An 18420-nucleotide genomic window follows, 5' to 3' on the forward strand; every position below is an offset into this window, starting at 1 on the left:
ATGTCAAAAATTAAACAAATATGTATGAAATAATCCTCAAAAAGAATCCTAAAAAGATCCAGGCCTAGGAAGAGAGGAATGAGAATATTATACTTGTGATGATTTCCTGCTGCCCAGTTGGCTTCAAAGCATCTCTCCAATTGTGAGTTTCCCATAAAAAATTTAGGCAGGCAGGCTATCCTTTCTCATGGTTCAGTAGACTGGGAACATGATTTCTGAAATGTATTTATTTTATCCATTCCAGTCACAGTAGAAGAACTTAGTTGTGTCTTGGAGTTTGGAAAATAAGTTTTTATATTAAAGGGGTTTAGTAACCTTATAGGTAACTACAAAGCTCATCAGCTATTATTGGCTCATCCAGCTATTATTTTAACCTCATAAATAATAACCTTCAGCCACATGCTGCCAGATGGGTTTTTAATGAGTTGAAGGAAGAAAATCTCTGAAGGATTTTTAACCCCTACAGGCAAGTCTGAAAAGAATAGTGATATCACAAAGATGCTTTGTGGGACAGAAGTCAGTTTAGGACATCGTACCTGGTGTCCTAAAGCTCCAAGACTTGGAATCTAACAATAGGATAGGGTATTCTCAATCAAGACATTTTCATGTAACTCTGGTGAAGAAGTGGTCGGTTGTTGCTTGGGGTTTGGCCAGCTGGACTCTAAATAAGCATAAAACAGATGAAATGGAATCTCTATTTCAGCCAGAAAGGCCAAGTGCCTTTGTATCCACCTACAGAGATCAAACACCCCAGAGACTCCCTTCTCCCACATCCCTTTCCCTTCCCCATATGGATTCCTTTGGCAATTTGTTTTCTGACTGAATCTACAAAAGCAGTTAGAGAGAGAAAGAAATCCATCTACCCACTGGCTTATCACTGAGTACCCCCATCTGTTAGCTCCAACATTGGCACATGAGAGACTGAGAGCCAAATGGGGCTGGCGATTAGCATTATGGGAAATATCTGTTGATAGAAGGTACACCCACACTGTGAATTTTATGAATGCAACTAGTTCAGAGAAGTCTATTACATGATAATATTAGCAATATGTGGCTGTTGAATGAGCATGTGAAACATGGTTCAGTGACTGAAGAACTAATATTTCAGCTGAATTAACTAGGTGCTGGACATGGAACCCAGGACCTCGTGTATAGCCGACAAGTGCTGTCTCACTGAGATACATCCTCCAGACCTGAACTTAAAATGTGAATAGTCACATGTCACAATTACCTATCATACTGGACAGTTCAGGCATAAGTATTTGTAATAGAAACTATTTTCCAAAGCAATTTTTAAAATTATATGATAGAGCCAATATTTGATTTTAGACATGCTTTATAATATAAAAGTTTATAGTTTTAAGTTTTAAATGATTTTCAGTAGCTTTAGGTTGCTTTGTGCAGCCAGTGGTTTGAAATAAAATCATCTTCAAGTCTGGCTATATAGAAACATTTGGTCTATTCCTTTGTAAGGGCCTTGGAAGGCACATTACCTTGAATCTTAGTACATGTGCTGTTACTTTAAAGAAAGCACTGGATTTCTCCCTTCATTATAATGACCCCTACCCTAGTAAATTTTTTTTTATCTTAGAGCAGAACTGCAAACAAATCTATTAAATATCATGTGAATCTCCACACAGATAATTACCAGTAGCTATGTCTAATGAGTTTTAAAACATTTTCTCATTCGAATTATTAAAGAAGCACTATATTTGGGCCAGTGACACAGCAAGTGGCTCACAGAGAAGATTCTGGAATTCTGTTAGTTGGCCTTCTATTGCTGTAACAAAATACCTGAGATAATCATGTTATACAGCCTCTGGTGGGGATGCTGATGGGGAGTGTTTGGTGCAGCAGAACCTGTTCACTTCACGGTCAGGAAAAAAGCAGAGGAAGGAGAAGGGGCTGAGGTTCCACTGTTCCCTTTGGAGGCATGCCTCAATGACCTAAAGACTTCCCATCAGGCTCCACCTCCTAAAGGTTCCATCCTTTCCTAATTGTGCCACTCTGGGAACACTTGAGCCTTTGGGAAACATTCTCACTCGACATGATAGTACAGAGGTAAGAACATATGGGGAGAACTGCCATCCAACACTTTTTAGGTACTTCCAAAGAGATTCAGAAGGCAGAGTAGACAGCCATATTTCAAGATTTTGCAAAGTCTGGGAAATGGGCACCAGGAATCTAGTGTGCAGTTAACTGCACAAGGCAATTGTGCAGAGAGGAGCAGAAAAAATGAGTCATGAGTGAGCCATTCCAGTTGGAGTCTAATAAATGGAGGACCGTACAGACCAGCAGCCCCCTCCTCCTCTGCATCCCTGAACACAGAGTCAGCACAAGGTGGCTTTCTTGAGGAAACAACTTCTGGAGCCTCACAGTTCAAACAGGTAATGGCAGCCTTTTAAAGGGCCTACTCAGATCCCATTTAGAATATTGTGCACAGAAGCACTTACCCACTAAAAATAGGCTGTCGAGTGTTCAGCAAAGTGTGGAGGAGATGGCAGTGTTCACAGGAGAAGAGGGCAGTTGGGGGTGGCTTTGAGAGCTGAGATGTTAAGATGTGAAAAGAGGTGATTTAATCAAGGTATCTGAGTATCTGATGGGCTTGAACAATGAAGCTAGGGCAAGACCTATTCATGCTGTGAGGACAAAGGATGCTACAGACTGTTAATTAAGGCTAAGGAGGGGAGAGTCAGTAGGCAAGACCTTTCTTTTGTAGGGTCATCGATAAGTGGAGGTAAAAAAAAGATGAGGTAAGAAAGAGAAAATGTGGAACATGCTTTGTTAAAGTCCCTAAGAGACAGCATCTCACGAGGCTGCCTGGCCTGGTCTCTCTCCCTCCACCCACAGAGCCATTTCCCAGCTTCTTGCACTCTCCAAGTTCCTGTTACCTCTCATGTCCTGGAGGGACAGTCACAGCAGGGAGGAAGATTCTGTTCAAGGTAAACATGTCAAAGTACTTAGCAGGCAGGTGGATGCAAGGCTGGGTGGGACGTGGGGGAGGGAGTGTACACACGTGCACACGAGACCTGTACAATAGGAATGCTCTAAGAGGAAGATTGGGAAGAGGTAGATTTTTAGTAATACGTGTATTGTGTGATTTCAAATGCTGGCTACTTAGAGAGGAATGGTATGGCAAATGGATTAAAGAGAGGAAGGAGGGGGAAGAGCAGTTATAAAATTCAATATTCGATCAAATTAAGAAGATTGAGGGAAGGAATGGGGTTGGGAAGTATTGGGGAGAATGATGAAAGGGGTGACATTGATTAAGATTCATTTATTTCCATATACTATTTTGTTGAATGTCAAATCTTTTCAACTACTTAAAGATAAAAATTAAAAATAAAAATAAAAATGTGAACAATAAAAAGAAATGGATTAGTATTAAATCAGCAAATTGATTAATTCATCTCTCTGTCTCTGTCTTACACACACACACACACACACACACACACACACACACACACACACACACACACACACACACACACACCCCAGGAGTGAATTAGCTTCCTCCCCTTCACTGCCAGTGGTTTGTACTGGCACTCCAAGGTGAAAATAAAGCACAAAATATAGACAGACTCAGAGCCAGCTTGGGCTGCCATCTCTCAGTATTACTGCACTCCTACGGCAGCTGTCTGTGCCCCACGGTGGCTCGCTTGCCACCACTAGTCCCCATATGGCTGCAAATAAGTCATTGCTCATGAGGCCTCAACTGCCACCGTGATGTCTGATCCACATTGGCACAGCCAGAACCTGCACTGCTTATGCTTTTGAGGGGAGAGAATAGATCTGGTGAATGGAGAAAAAAGATCCAGAGGGCCTTTCTGAATCAGGAGAGGAACAGATACTGAAATCATGGCTGACTTGCAGAAAAAAAAAAAAAGAAAAAGAAAAAAAACAACTGGCTGGTTAATGATCAGCTCCTCCTAGCATGGAAAAGGGGCTCCCAGTGGTGGATGGAGGTGCACAAAGGAAATGTGCCTGAATTTGAAGTTGTGATGCTACCAGAGCTGCCAAGGTCAGGAAAACAATCAGTAATCGTATCACAGCCAGAATCAGCTGGGCCATTCATTGGACTTGGAAAAAAAAAACCTCTGTAGTCTGACTGACAGACAGGGCGGGTGGGGTGCTGGGCCAAGAATCAGCACTGAGGCCTGGCAGCATTTTGTGGCACTTGAGAAGAATGTGACCGCAGCTGCATGTGTCCATGAACACATGTATGGGTGCACCTGCCAAGGCACGGTGGCACCCTCAGCAGCCCACTGACAAATGACCAGTGATGGCTTCCTGCTCTGTATTTCTTTCTGACAGATGTCAATCGACATCTCTTGCTATCCAGGGCTGTCCTGTCTTGTTTGGCCATTTCGAATGTTCACTCTCAACAAATCAAATTAACTTGTGAAATTATTGCTTTCATCAGTTAACAGCTGCGCCCCGACTGGTGGTCTCAAGCTCACTAATGCTAACGTTTCAAACTCATCTTTTCAAAGGGGAAAAAAAATCTACCAGAGTGTGGAATTTGGTCAAATGTGAAAACATTTTCTGTCTAGAGAAGATTCTTAGCATATCATAGCCCATCAAGTAGAATTTCGTTTTTAGCAGACAACTGATCTAGAACTAAAATGCTTTAGGTAAGACTGACAGCAGGAATAAAATCGTAGGTAGAAAATAAGGAGTGAAGAGTGATGGATTTTTTTTTCTTCTTTTTGTGCTGGTGCTTGGGCTTGAACTCAGGTTTTGGGTACTGTCCCTGAGTTGTTTTTCTCAAGGTGTTCTATCACTTGAATCACTGCCCCACTTCCAGATTTTTGGTGTTTAACTAAAGCTAGGAGTCTCAGCCTGCCTTCCAATTACAATTCTCAGATCTCAGCCTCCTCAGGAGCAAAGATTACAGGTGTGAGTCGATAGCACCTGTCCTGAATTTTAAAAATTTGAATTTTTTGTGAGTCCTGGGGCATGAACTCAGGGCCTGAACACTATTCTTGGGCATTCTCAAAGCTACAGCTCTACCACTTGAGTCATAGCACCACCTCTGGCTTTTTCTGTGTATGTGGTACCAAGGACTTGAACCCAGGTCTTTGTGCATGCTAGGCAAGCACTCTACCACTAGGCCAAACTCCCAACCCAAATATTTTAAAATTAAGATTTAATTTTAAAAAGTTAAAAAATTTAAAAATTTAAATGTCTGGTTTAAAAAATTAACATTAACGATTAAATTAACTTCAAATCAACAATGGTTTGAGGAAGGAAAGCCTATGTCATTTTATCAAAGTTAGTTTATGTTTGAAAGCAAAAACAATTTCAGAAGTCAGGTATTCCCTCTGGAAAAACATAAATCCCAAATCAATTCATAATAACAATGCTAAGCAGAACATGTGCTTATTAATATGCATGAGACACCCAATTCAATTTCCAAGTGTACATTTCCATGCACTGAAACAAAAATGGGTATCAGTGGAATTTTCTATAATACCATAAAAGGCAATCACACTGCACTTAATACTCCACACATTCTCTTTAAGGTAAAGAATGAGGCAAAGGTGCATCCCTCACTACTCCTGCTCTACAAATTCTAGTCTGTGCAGTAGGACAAGAAAAAGAAATAGAAATCACAAAGAATGAAAAAGAGAAACAGAACTGCCCTTACACATGATAGAATTTGCTCTATGTGGAAAATCTAGAAGACTCAATGAAGGAGTTCAGCAAATTTGTAGGACATAGGTCATACTGCAAACTAAGCCATTTCTATACACTAGCAGCAACTGCTAATGACATTTATGGCTGCAATAGAAAGTAAAACACCTTTGGATCCTATCAAACAAAAATTGTGCGAACTATCCATGGAGAAAATAATAAAACCTTTACTGAAAATCATGAAACAAGATTTAAATAAATCAACACTAGTGAAGTATTTTTTTCCCAGTCCTAGGGCTTGAACTCAGGGCCTGAGCACTGTCTTTGGGTTTTCTCAAGGCTAGAGTTCTACCACTTGAGCCACAGCACCATTTCTGGCTTTTTCTATGTATGTGGTAACTGAGGAATCAAACCCAGTTCTTTGTGCATGCTAGGCAAGTACTCTTACCACTAGGCCAAACTCCTGGCCCATTATTGAAGTTTTTAAAAGATAAGAGTTACCCAATGCTAAAAATCTTTCCAGAATCTCGGCTAAAGTCACTTACCTCTGCTCACACATATTCCGGGGGTGTGGGGGGCCGGAAGGGGGGAACACGGGGAGGGTGGGATCACAAACTGCCTGTGTGGTGGTATAGAATTCTGACTAGATTCTTCAGTATCTGGATCTCCAATCCTCCTGTGATGTTCTGACCACTGCTTTTAACAGTCCCATGTGGAAAGGGACATATCATGTCATCTCAGCCTTCTATGGCATGAAGGCTGTGCATAGCTGCATTTCTCCATGTAACCCTTTCAGTCTCCAGCCAGTGTTGGTGGTCAGATCTTTTTGATTATATTAGAACAAAATCTGGGCCACTGCAGCTTCTCCCAGAGATTCTTATTTTGCTCATTTAGGAGACCTCATTTAGGAGACCCATTTCCCCACCATCAAATAAAATGTAGAACTTACCTGTAGAAATCTGAAATCAATTTGTCATCATAACGATCACACATATTATTGAGGGTTTGCTCATGCTGGCCAAACAAGCGGATGTAGTTAGAGACAGGAAAAGGTGTCTTAGAAAGACATGTGATGGTCTCTATTATTTTGTACTTGTTAATGTGAATACGGAAGTAGGTCCCTTCTTTTGCATCGCCTGTTATTAGTTCTGAACCCTAGGTACAAAGCAAGAGACAGATTAGAAAAACATTTCTCATCTTGGGAACTTTATTAGAGTGACTTTTTGAATGTAACTGGCCATATCTTGTCATTTTTACAAATAACAGTCATATATATAGACTACACTCAAAGGAAGATTACCATATGTCAGGCATTCCAGATGCAGACTTCATGACTAAATACTCCAGATATTTTAAACCATGACTGCATTGCTGTGTTTCTAAATAAAGTGCCAAGGTACAAGTCATCTTCTATTAATCAATATCTCACACTGATAGTAAGCAAACAGTTCTTTCTTTTCTGTGTGGTGTTGAAAGGACTGTCAGATTGACTTAGTTTTTCATAGTGCTACTTAGAGAAAAACGAAACAAAACATCCCAGTCAAAGTGATCACAAGGAATTTTCAGTTGCTTTAAAGAATACTTAAAGACACAAAAGAAAACAGCAGGTGAATCCTTGCTGGCTGGGTGAGGCGAGATCCCCTCTTTGCAAAGGTTGGGTCTCAGAAAGGCTGGAGTCCTGGGCAAGTAGACACACCTGCTGTGCAGGTGACTAATAAGTGTGTAAATTGGTCAAGGGGTGGACCTGAGGCACTTTGTCTTTTGGAAGCTGACTAAAATTAACATGAGAGCCCAGATGAGAAGGAGAGGTGTACTTTAATTCCGTGTCGTGGCTCCTTTCTCTATTTCAGCCCTGGTGACTATCAAGCTGCTCACTGGAGATGGATTCCCCACTGGCTCAAGCAGCCACAGCAAACATGGGTTTTGTTAGTGATGGATGCACTTTCCCTTTGTAGATTCTGAATTTAGTATAGCCAATGAAACTCTCCTGAGTGCATACAGCCTTAAGATTTCTAACTGAATGTGACATTTAGAAATCAAGGCAAGTTAAATGGTTCTGATCACATGTACTTACTTCTGCATGTCATCAGGGATTTTTTTTTGTCTAAATAAGGACACATCACTTAAGTTTTCAGATTAATTGAGGCAACTGGTAAGTGTTTGGGTACCACATGGCAGAGTCTCAAGAAGGACTCTGGAGATACAAGGAAAGATACACCAGGATGTGTGTTAGACAATGAAATTCTGTACTAAATCCCACATATGAATTAAGAGAATAGGAATTTAGGAGTGAAGAAGAGAACAAATAGAGCTCTGGAAACAGTTTGGGGGATGATGCCTCAAGGGAGAGGCCAGTGGTCCAATCTAATACAAGGCACTATGTCCACAGTAAACTGGCAAAATAGTATATCAGCAAAACAATTCACAACAAGAAACAGCATCATTCTGGTTTGGGGTTAGCAACATTTAAAAAAGCATTAGTAGTCATTTTTTGAGGTTGTAAGACTGGATAATTTTTGTTGTTTCTTTTTCTGTTATTTGAATATCTATAGTTTCTAATGTTAAATAATGACTACCACCTCTAATGACTTTAAAAAGTTATTTTCAAATGCTTTGGCCATACTATGGTGGGCAGCCAGACTTTCTGAAGAGGTAAATGGAAAGAGAACAGGAACAGAAATCAGAGTGAGCAAGGAAGGTGGAAGGCAGAGAGAAGGCAGGGAGAAAGGACAGGTTTAGCAGGAGTTTGTTGTTAGGAAAGCGGCGCTAGTCCATAGAAGAATTCGGAATAGGCCAGACCCAAGCCTCTGGTGGCAGGGTTTGCTTCTCTTACCAAATTCTCACCCTCTGCTCCTGCCATGTAAATCTCTCTATTCTTGGAAGTCCCCTCTGCTTTTTCATTCAGTGTGCTCCCTCAAGTCTTGACTAAGTAATGTCTCACCCACCAGGACCAGGGGCCCATGACATCACAGAACAACCTCCAGTTACTTTACTGAGATGGCCCAGATTACTAAATATCATTTCAGAGCTGGAAAATACACAGAAATATAGACGATTATGAGGAAGATGAACCCCACATCGATTTCTTAGATGAAACACAAAGCTTTCTAGGCCAAGTGAGTTTGGTACCAACCATTTTAGTTTTCCAACTCATCAGGTAGAAGTCCTGATGGGAGTTAAGGGATGACATGGAGGAAAAAGATGAAAAACTGTAGGTATTGAGTTTCAAGGTGGTGGTAGCAGGGTTTCCTTAGTGTAGTAGTGGAGTTGTTGGGGTACAGGACAAGTCCCCAACAGCTCTGGCCTCGAGTCAGATGCCAGGTTTTGCCAAGGCTCATTGAAGAATAGAAAAAGCAAACCCAGCATTTTAGCTTTCTCCTCCTTCCTTTCCTGTTTCCCACTCCCCCCCCCCTCCTCCTCCTCCTCCTCTTCTTTTTCTTTCTCTTCCTTAATGTTTCTTTATGGTACGTGATTAAGAAAAGGGAGGCCAGACAACAAAGAGGCCCTTGCTTGAGATTCCTTTGCAAAGGATTTTACTGAATTATTTCCACTTTTAGCTTCCCAGGATTTGATGTGTGTGTGTGTGTGTGTGTGTGTGTGTGTGTGTGTGTGTGTGTGTGTGTGTAGGATGGCTGCTTTGGGCTCCATGTTTGTGGCCAAGGTTAAATGCCTAAAGTGGGAATTATGGTTCCTTAAAGGTGGTGATGTGATGAAGTCCTGGTGGATCACTGGCTGGATAAGAGAATGTTTGTATACTAAGCATCCATGTAGACCCGTTCCCATGAGGATTGTGATTTGTTTCTATGGGTCTGTTGTATTTTTTGCCAGTCCTAGGGCTTAAACTTAGGGCCTGAGCACTGTCCTTGTGCTTTCTCAAGGCTAGCACTCTACCACTTGAGCCACAGCACCACTTCTGGCCTTTTCTGTGTATGTGGTACCAAGGAATCCAACCCAAGTCTTCATGCATGCTAGGCAAGCACTCTATCACTAGGCCATGCTCCTGACCCAAGGTCTTCTTTTGTATTTTGTTTTTGGTTTTACTGTTTAGACTGAACTACAATCTCCAGGTTTTCTCTATTTCTTTCAGCATAAATCTAAGCATATAGTGACTCACAGCTATAACTGAATAATCTGTTCAGCGAGGAGCCACTACAGAGAGAAGGTTTTGCTGATTACTGATCTTTATCCTGGAAGGCAACTTGTGTCCTCTTTAATGAGATTTGGAACTGTGTTTGTATTGTTGTTTCCAGAATGATCATTCTGGAAACTTGGCATGCATCAAAATAATGTGCATTGTGAAAGACAATTCCCATATAGAGTGGTGTCTGAGACAAAAATAACCAATGGTAGTGCTGGTGATTGCTGACAGCTCAGGAAAACTATTAGAATCCAGAACTCTCTGTCATTCCTACTAAATGATGACTTTAGGCACCTCCCAGCCTTGCAACCGCTTGAGATATTCTGGGTAATTATGATTATTTTATATACTTTCTAACTGGTTAGGAATATGTCTTTTAGTATGTCAATGAATCCCTGAGAGACTTGGATCTTGAATTGAAGGTTTTACTGAAATAACTGGTTCTAGTGTGATTTTTCTATTCTTCCCAACAATACAATTATTCTTTTAAGTTTCTGTATGATTTCTGACCAAGTTTGGGAAACAGCTCAGGAATTCATGCCAAACAGAAGACACAGGATTAATCAGACTTGCTATTCAAGAAATCAAGTTCTCAGCTCTCATGACAAAAACATAATTTTAAATTCAATAGTATCCAAGGCAGAATTTGTTGTGACAAACTTACTTATTTCATGGCACATAAGCCAACAAAGCATGTGGACTGGAATCTGTAAATTAGTTTATTATGTAAACGACTTGGGTTCCCCTTTCTTCTTTAGTCAGATTATTACTCATAGAGCTTACTCAAGTGTTTTTTCTTAAATATTCTAATTTCTGAGGGCCATAAAAGTCTAATAATATTAACGTGTACTACATTTATTGTAAGAACATGTTCAAGTTCTCATTGAAATACTGTTCAATGGGCTCCACTCTTGATCAGCTGGCTATATTTAGGTGACACTGAACCACTTTGGCAACCATTCTACTTAAATTAATTTTAACTCTTAAAGATTGTCATGGAGCCATCCTACATTTTTATTCTTGGATGATAAAATAGAAAAAAAATCTGTTTAGATCTTCTGTCCTAATTAAAAAGGAGGCCCACCTGGCAAAATGGTTAATTAAAGTCAGGGGTCCTGTTCACATATAGTTATAACACTAGCCAAAGAATCTATTCAAGTTGTATTCTCATTATAATCCTTATTATCTAAAACCTCCTTTGGCTTTTCCTCTTACTTCGTTCAGACACTTTATATGTAGGAAATCATGCAGTGACCCTGAAGAATCTGGTTCATTCTGAGATGTTCTCTAGCTCTTACACGTGTTCACCTCAAGTTCTTAATCTAACATGATCTGTTTATCTAATGCCCAGACTCTGTAGTGGAAGATTGTATTTTTCCTAAGGTGAACGTCTATTACACATATTCTTTTGCAATATGACCTTGATTCTCTTCCCACTGAGATAATGTCCTTTCTCTCCTCTTCCTCCTTTCTATCGCGCCTTCCTCTCTTCTTCCTTCCCTGAGTCTCTTCCTTTCATTCTGTTTCTCTTTCCCCCCTCCCTCCCTTCCTGTGGGTTGTGACTGGTCCACAAGAAGCACAGGAGAGATACCGTGTGACTTACAAGGCTGGGCCACGCAAGGCATACAAGCTGCCTACTTGCCAAGAAGAACATGCATACTTGGAATCATAAGCTGTCCAGATCACTCTAATACTGTTCTGAGATATAGAGCCCAGGTTAAATGGATAACCCAAGTAGGGATAAAATGCTGGGGAGCATGCTCTGTGTGAGTTATCCTAATTAATCTAGGAAAGTAACATGGCAGCAGATGATGCAGAAGCAGCGAAGTTGGGAGCTACTGTAGCACTCCTAACTTACCTTAGAATCACACACTCATTGCCACAATTCTCTTCAGGCCATAGGCCATCATTGCCCCATTGCTGGGGAGATACCACACAACTGCATGGCATGTGAACCAAACGTGATCAGGTGCCACCTAAAAAGGCACAGGCTAGCACAATGGGTTGATTTTGATATGGGGACCAATATATTACACACAGACTTTGAGTAAAGAATTTCAGCTTCCCATAAAATGAGGTGTTATATTCCAAAGTAAAATGAAATTCAGAAACAATACTTACAAAATCAGGCTGTGCCATCTGTACCTCCACAGCAGTTGGAATGGCAGGTTTGGCAATATGCAGATAATAGTAAGATCCAGGAAGAATGCCTCCTAGAGGAAATGGCAAAGTTGGGTGCATGAAGTGAATTGTTAACGAGGTAGGGAACTGAGCTGAAAGAAATGCCTACTTAGGTTAATGTTCAGCTACTAGATTAGAATTTACAGCTATCATAGGACTCTATACAATTTTAAGGCTGGTTCATGAACTTCTTGGAAGTGAGGCTACAAGTTTATAAATGTGTATGTTTCCTGTTTTCCTTTTCTCTTATTTTGTCAGCATTGGGTTTGAAATCAGGGCTGCATGTGTGTTAGGCAGACTCTCTTCCACTAGAACCATATCCCAGCCCATTTTGCTTGTGGTTATTTTTGAGATACAGTCTTCTCATATTTATGTCTGAGACTAGCCTAGACCATGTTCCTACTGGCACAAGACAAATATACCTAGATTATTTTTCCCTGGAATGTCTTTAATTTTTTTTTGCAAAGGTAATGTACAGAGTGGGTGCAGTTACGTAAGTGAGGTAATGAGTAAATTTCTTTTTGAAAGTGTTACCTCCCCATTTTCTCCTGCTTCTTCTCCCCAACTCCCTCTCCAACTATCTTAGACCTGCCAGCCAGCCTTCCGATTTCTGCCTCCTGAGTAGCTAACATTATAGCTATGAACCACTGCACTCAACTCAAAGATACTAGCCTAAAGGTATCTCTCACCATGACATTCAAACATCAACTGAAATCATCTCCTTAGGAATCAACAAGTCTTGGGGGGGGGGTGTAAAAGTGGATTCTTGAAGTATAAGTGGTTGGGCTTATCTGAGAAGCAGGCTAAGATCAGAGCTGTCTGGAAAGGTTTCCAGATATCCAGACTTATGGGGAAGAATGCAAGTTTGGGGGAAGCCATCATTTTGGATTACTCTCAGCAGCTCTCAGCAAGTTATCTATCATTTCCTAGTTTGTAAAATGGGGATTGGTATTAGGGGGTGTTATAATAAATGTTTAAAATACAAAATGCCATAAAGTATAATATCAGGTTCATACGAAATACTCCAAAATGAGGTGGACCCCTCCTTTATCTTCATGGCAACCCACTGAGAGGCAGATATCTCTTCACCAAGTCTAAGGCAAACACTGAAAGTTGCTCATCTGTAGTTTCATCAAAGGAAGGAAGGAGGACTGGTCACATACCTTGGATCTTGGCGCCTTTGTACATGGGGATGAGCCGGTCTAGATCAGCTGGTGGCTCAGTCACAGGTTCAAGAGTTGGGTCAAAGAGATTGAGCATAGCTGCCGCCAGCTGGAATCCAATTTCTTTGGAACTAAAGTTGCTGTGACTCCAGTCACTGGCGTAGTATCTGTTAGAGAATTTGGTGAGGGATCCAGCGGCCCGAATGGCTATGTCATTGGTGTGGAAGCTGGTGTCAATCACTAGCCGGCCATCATACACTAGACATGCGTCATTGAAGGCTTTAAATGTGTCATAGTCCACATTCTTCTCATAGAAGCTGAGGAATATCTACAGTGCGAACAATCACATCATAACTCAGTTATTAGTCTTGATGTCACATTCTAGGGTATTTTTATTATTTGGAGCGCAAAATCATCTACCAAAAGTGTGTTATAATGGGCGTGTGTGTGTGTGTGTGTGTGTGTGTGCACACATGTAAAAGAGACAGAATGAGGGACTAAGAGATGGAAAGAGCAAGAAGAAGTGAGGAGAGAGAGAGAGAGAGAGAGAGAGAGAGAGAGAGAGAGAGAGAGAGAGAGAGAGAGAGAGAGAGCGCGAGTGAGCGAGCATGAATATTTTTGGTATAAAAAACAAGCCTGGCACCAGAAGTTCACATCTATAATCCTAGCTACTCAGGAAGCTGAGATCTGAGCATCATGGTTCAAAGCTGGCTTGGGCAGATAAGTCCCTCTAAGACTCTAATCTCCAATTAACCATTCCTAAACTGAAAATGGAACTGTGGCTCAACTGGGAGAATACTAGCCTTGAGCAAAAGCACTCAGCCAGAAACAGTACCCAGGCCCTAAGTTCAAGCCTCACAACCAACAAAAAAACAAGATCACTTAGTGTCACAGTTATGTAAGCACTCAGTTTAGATATATGGTGGAAGGAGGATGTTGACCAATGGAATATCTACCACAGAAGTAAATATTCTTTCCCTGTAAGAAACATGTATCTGAGGCCTGTCCCTCACTTCTAATCTTCTACATTTCTAATAGCCCGAGCTTAGCTTCCTTCTAATTTCTTTTTCATATGTCTGATACTTAAGTCTTTCCAAGTTTCTTCTTGCAGTTACCTCATTCAGTTTTGAATCTTCAGATTGCCTCATTTCTCGATTTCTTTTTTTAAACCCAGCAATCCTGTCCCTGAAAGATGCCTTAGAGAGGATGAGCCACAGACTTCCCTTTCTTCCAAATCTGTCCCTGTCTTACTGCTTCCAATCCTGGTACAGAAGGCAGTGGCAGGGCCGGGAATTTGGCCTAGTGGTAGAGTGCTTGCCTAGCATGCACAAAGACCCAGGTTCGATTCCTCGGAACCACATACATAGAAAAAGCTGGAAGTGGTGCTGTGGCTCAAAAGGTAGAGCCCAAGTTCAGTGCTCAGGCTCTGAGTTCAAGCCTCAGGACTGCCAAAAAAAAAAAAAAGGCAGTGGCATATGCAACAAGTAGAAACTATATCTCCTGAGTCTCTGGCTCTCAATATTTTTCTCTTTCTACACACTTTCTTACTTTCTCACTTCTGCTTTTCCCTGTATAGAAAAATGCATTTTGGCCGGGAGTGGTGGCTCACACCTGTAAATCTAGCTACACACAAGGCTAAGATCTGAGGATCAAGGTTCAAAGCCAGCCCAGGAACAAAACCTGAGACTCTTATCTTCAATTAACCTCTAGAAAATGGGGAAGTGGGGCTTGGCTCAAGGGTAGGGAGGTAGCCTTGAGGTGAAGAGTTCAGAGACAACATCTAGACCCAGGGTAGAGCAGTAGCCTTGAGCTGAAGAGCTCAGGGACAGTGCTCAGTTCGAGTTCAAGCCCTATGACCCACCCCCCCCCCCAAAAAAAAGAAAGAAAGAAAATGCACTTTGACTTACACAAAAGCATAGAATGTTATTTGACTTGGATTCAAATTATGTCTAAGCATCTGTCATTAACCTTTTGAATCCTTGACAAATTTCGGGCGTTCCTTTTAGCATCCTCACAAAAGTTCTACCTGTCACTTTTCTTTCTTTAACTAATATACTTTGCTTTTTGTTATAGGGCACATTTAACAGAAATGATTGGTAGACTGTTAGCTTTAAAGGTGATTAGTATTTTAGTGGTATTTGCTTACAATGTTGTAGTGCTGGCATTCACAATTTTTTTCAATGTCATGGGGTTTATAGTAGCCTGTGTAAGAGGCTGAAAACTATGGAGGGAACTCACAAATTACTTTGATAAAGCTCATTCATTCACATTCAGACAAGCCCATCTTTGCCAGGCACTGTGTAAGGTTCCAAGAATATCTTAGGGAAATTAAACATGGAACTAACCATGTAACTGGAGAGATAGATACCAATAAAAAGGGAGACAGACTCTTTAAGAACTAGTGTAAGTGGAATATAGACTGGATAGAGGCTGAGAGCATACGTGGCACTTCTACAGGGCAAGAGTAGCAAGGCCTTGATATATGGGCAAAATATCAATCTCAAGAGAATTTTGTTTCTGGTATGGTGGCATAATCTTCTGAGACTAAACTTCCCACTGATAACAGCTACAAATTTTGACCGAAATAGGAAAACAGCTACATGAAGATTCTGGTTAGTGTTTAACATCAGGTAGATTGTATAGAAGAGAAAAACCTTGGAGCACTGACTAACTAGTATATGGCTAATTTTACCTATTTTGGAAGCTTTTAAAAGAAGGGAGGTTCTAGGCATTTATGTTGTGATAGCAGAGAATAACAGTTACTGAACTCTGAAGTTATATCAACAGAAGTTGTCCAGTTTGAAGAACAAAGAGAAGTATTAAAACAAACAGAGCCTACAAAACCAAATAAAATTATTAAAAACTAACAGATATGGAATTGAGGGCCAAGAGAAAAGGAGAGAACAACTGGATAAGAAAAAATGGCCAAGCATTGTTTTCAATTTAGTAAGTCACAAATTTATAGATTCAAGAAGATCAACTGAACCACAAGATAAAATTTTAAAACATAATAGGGAAGGGGGGAAAACTAAGACGGGTGGGGGGGGTGGGGGGGAGGGTAATGGGTAGCAAGACATGTGAAAGGGTATCAATGTATGTGAATTAATGCACCTTCTATCTGGCAAATATCATGTAACCCTTTTATTAATTACAATAAAAAAAGAAAAAAAAATTAAAACATAATCAACATGGAATCTAGATAGCATCAAATAGCCCAAAGCAATGATAAACAGAATATCTTGAAAACATGACTAATAAATAACACAATGCAGAGAAACAATGTTTCAATAAGTATACATTTTTAAAAATCAAAATGTGATGTCAGAACATGATGAAAAACATATTCAAAGTACTGGGAAAAAGAATACCCTATCAGCTTGAAATTCTTTTTTTTTTTTTTAAAAATAACATCTTTAATTAGTTTTTGCTCAGCTTGAAATTCTATATATAGTGAGAATATCTTTCAAGAACCAAGGCACAATAAAATATTTTCAGATAGAGAAAAACTAGATCATTTGTTGTTAGCCGACTTAAAATACCCAAAGTGTAATTAGAAGTTGTACGGTCTGATGGCAGATTTGTATTTTAAAAATAAAGATTGACAAATGAAAAAAAGCTGGATAATTCATAAATTTATTATGTATATATTATGTACATATATGTACATATAGTAACTATTTAAAACAAAACCTACAATAGTGTCATGGTTATTTTTCAATGTGTATAGATGTAATATACTTGATGGGTATAACAAAATGCACAGGATATGGAAAGAAAGGTCTGTATTGTTGTAAGGCTTTTATATTTTATGTGAAATATGAAAAATCAGGACTATTGAAAGGTAAAGATTGAGTATTACAATCCATAAAGCAATTACTAAAGAATAAATTGCGTATAGTTTAAAGAGCATTTGAAATAGAATACCGAAGATACTCCATGCTGTAAAAGAAGGAAGTGGCACAAAACAGTAGAGGGCTTAGCCTTGATCTAAAGAGCTTAGAAACAGTGCCCAGGCCCTAAGTTCAAACCCCATGACCAGCAAAAAAGAAAGAAAGAAAGAAAGGAAAGGAAAAAAAGAATTCTAAAAGAAAGCAGGTACATGATGCTCAACCCTGAGTATCTAGGTGAATCCTCAGCACTTGGCTTACAGGTATGGAGAGAAATCATAAAAACATTCTTTTAGGTCCAAACATACTTGCTTGGATGTACATCTTAATAAATTTTAATGTATTGAATAATTATGAAGAATATATTCTCTGATCTCAATATCATTAAATTAGAGGTCAATGAACATAAACTATTAGAAAACTCAAATATTTGGAAATTAAATAACATATGACTTAAGGGTTGAAAAAGGACCACAAAGGAGAGGAGGAAAGATTTTGATTTAAATGACAATAAAAATTCAATATATTAAAATTTGGGAGGCAGCTAAAACAAAGAAAGCTTATACTTTAAATGAATATATAAATCAATGCTCTACAACCCTACCTTAGAAACTAGAAGAGAAGAAACAAGATCAATTCAAAGCAAGCAGAATGAAGAAAATAATTATTACGAGCAGAAATCAATGAAAGAGAAAAGTGACTGAAACTAGAGAAAAAGGGCCAACTTTACCTGGAAGTAAAGTTAATTTCTTTGAAAAAAAAATCAATAGAATTGACAAACCTATATTTAGACTGAGAGGAAAAGAGACAGAGACAGAGCAACTAAATGCAATTCAACAAAAAGAAAAAGTGTTTTTTTTCTTTTTACAACTGCTCGAAGTCATTTAAGTACAGTTGATAATGAAATAATGACACATGAACACATTAATGCTAACATTTTTGACCAACTTTAAATCAATGGACAAAAGTCTTGAACAAAATTATATAAGTATACAACTGTAATAATTTAGTAAACTAATATTGAATTTGTTACCCAAAACTTTCTCAGGCTATAAACTTCAGGTTGAAATTCCACCCTCAGAGTTTCATTCAGAGTCCTTCATGCAAATGAAGGACTGAAACTTGAGAAGAATGTCTAGTCCTGATTTGTCTAGATCAGATCTTGCTGCATGTTCATTGGCTAGTTTTGACTTTCAGGGTCAGGCAGGTTCTCAGGAGTTGGCTATGGGTGGATCTTTGTGAAGTGGATTTTTGTTTTTGTTTTCGTCAATAATGAGACTTGAACTCAGGGCTTGGGTGCTGAGCATTTTTGCTCAAGGCTCTACTGTTTTGAGTCAGAGCTTCACTACTGGTTTGGGGATAATTAATTGCAGTCTTTCATTGACATTTCTGCCTGGGCTGGCTTCAAAACTGT

At 39.7% G+C, this 18420-nt stretch overlaps 1 protein-coding gene across 3 annotated transcripts in view; it reads right to left on the bottom strand.

The window, feature by feature from the left end:
- Cfap61 (cilia and flagella associated protein 61) overlaps positions 1 to 18420 on the bottom strand; it is a 242416-nt gene that overhangs the window by 34396 nt on the left and 189600 nt on the right. For all 3 annotated transcript variants that reach the window (XM_090351924.1, XM_090351925.1, XM_090351926.1), the window contains 3 exons: positions 13120 to 13447; positions 11897 to 11988; positions 6587 to 6792 (listed from right to left, as the gene is read on the bottom strand). In XM_090351924.1, coding sequence (XP_090208050.1) covers positions 6587 to 6792; positions 11897 to 11988; positions 13120 to 13447 — 626 coding nt within the window. The remainder of the gene's footprint in view (positions 1 to 6586; positions 6793 to 11896; positions 11989 to 13119; positions 13448 to 18420) is intronic.

The sequence above is a fragment of the Megascapheus bottae genome, chromosome 18 (assembly GCF_031878675.1).
Source record: "Megascapheus bottae isolate mThoBot1 chromosome 18, mThoBot2.hap1, whole genome shotgun sequence".
NCBI lineage: Eukaryota > Metazoa > Chordata > Mammalia > Rodentia > Geomyidae > Megascapheus > Megascapheus bottae.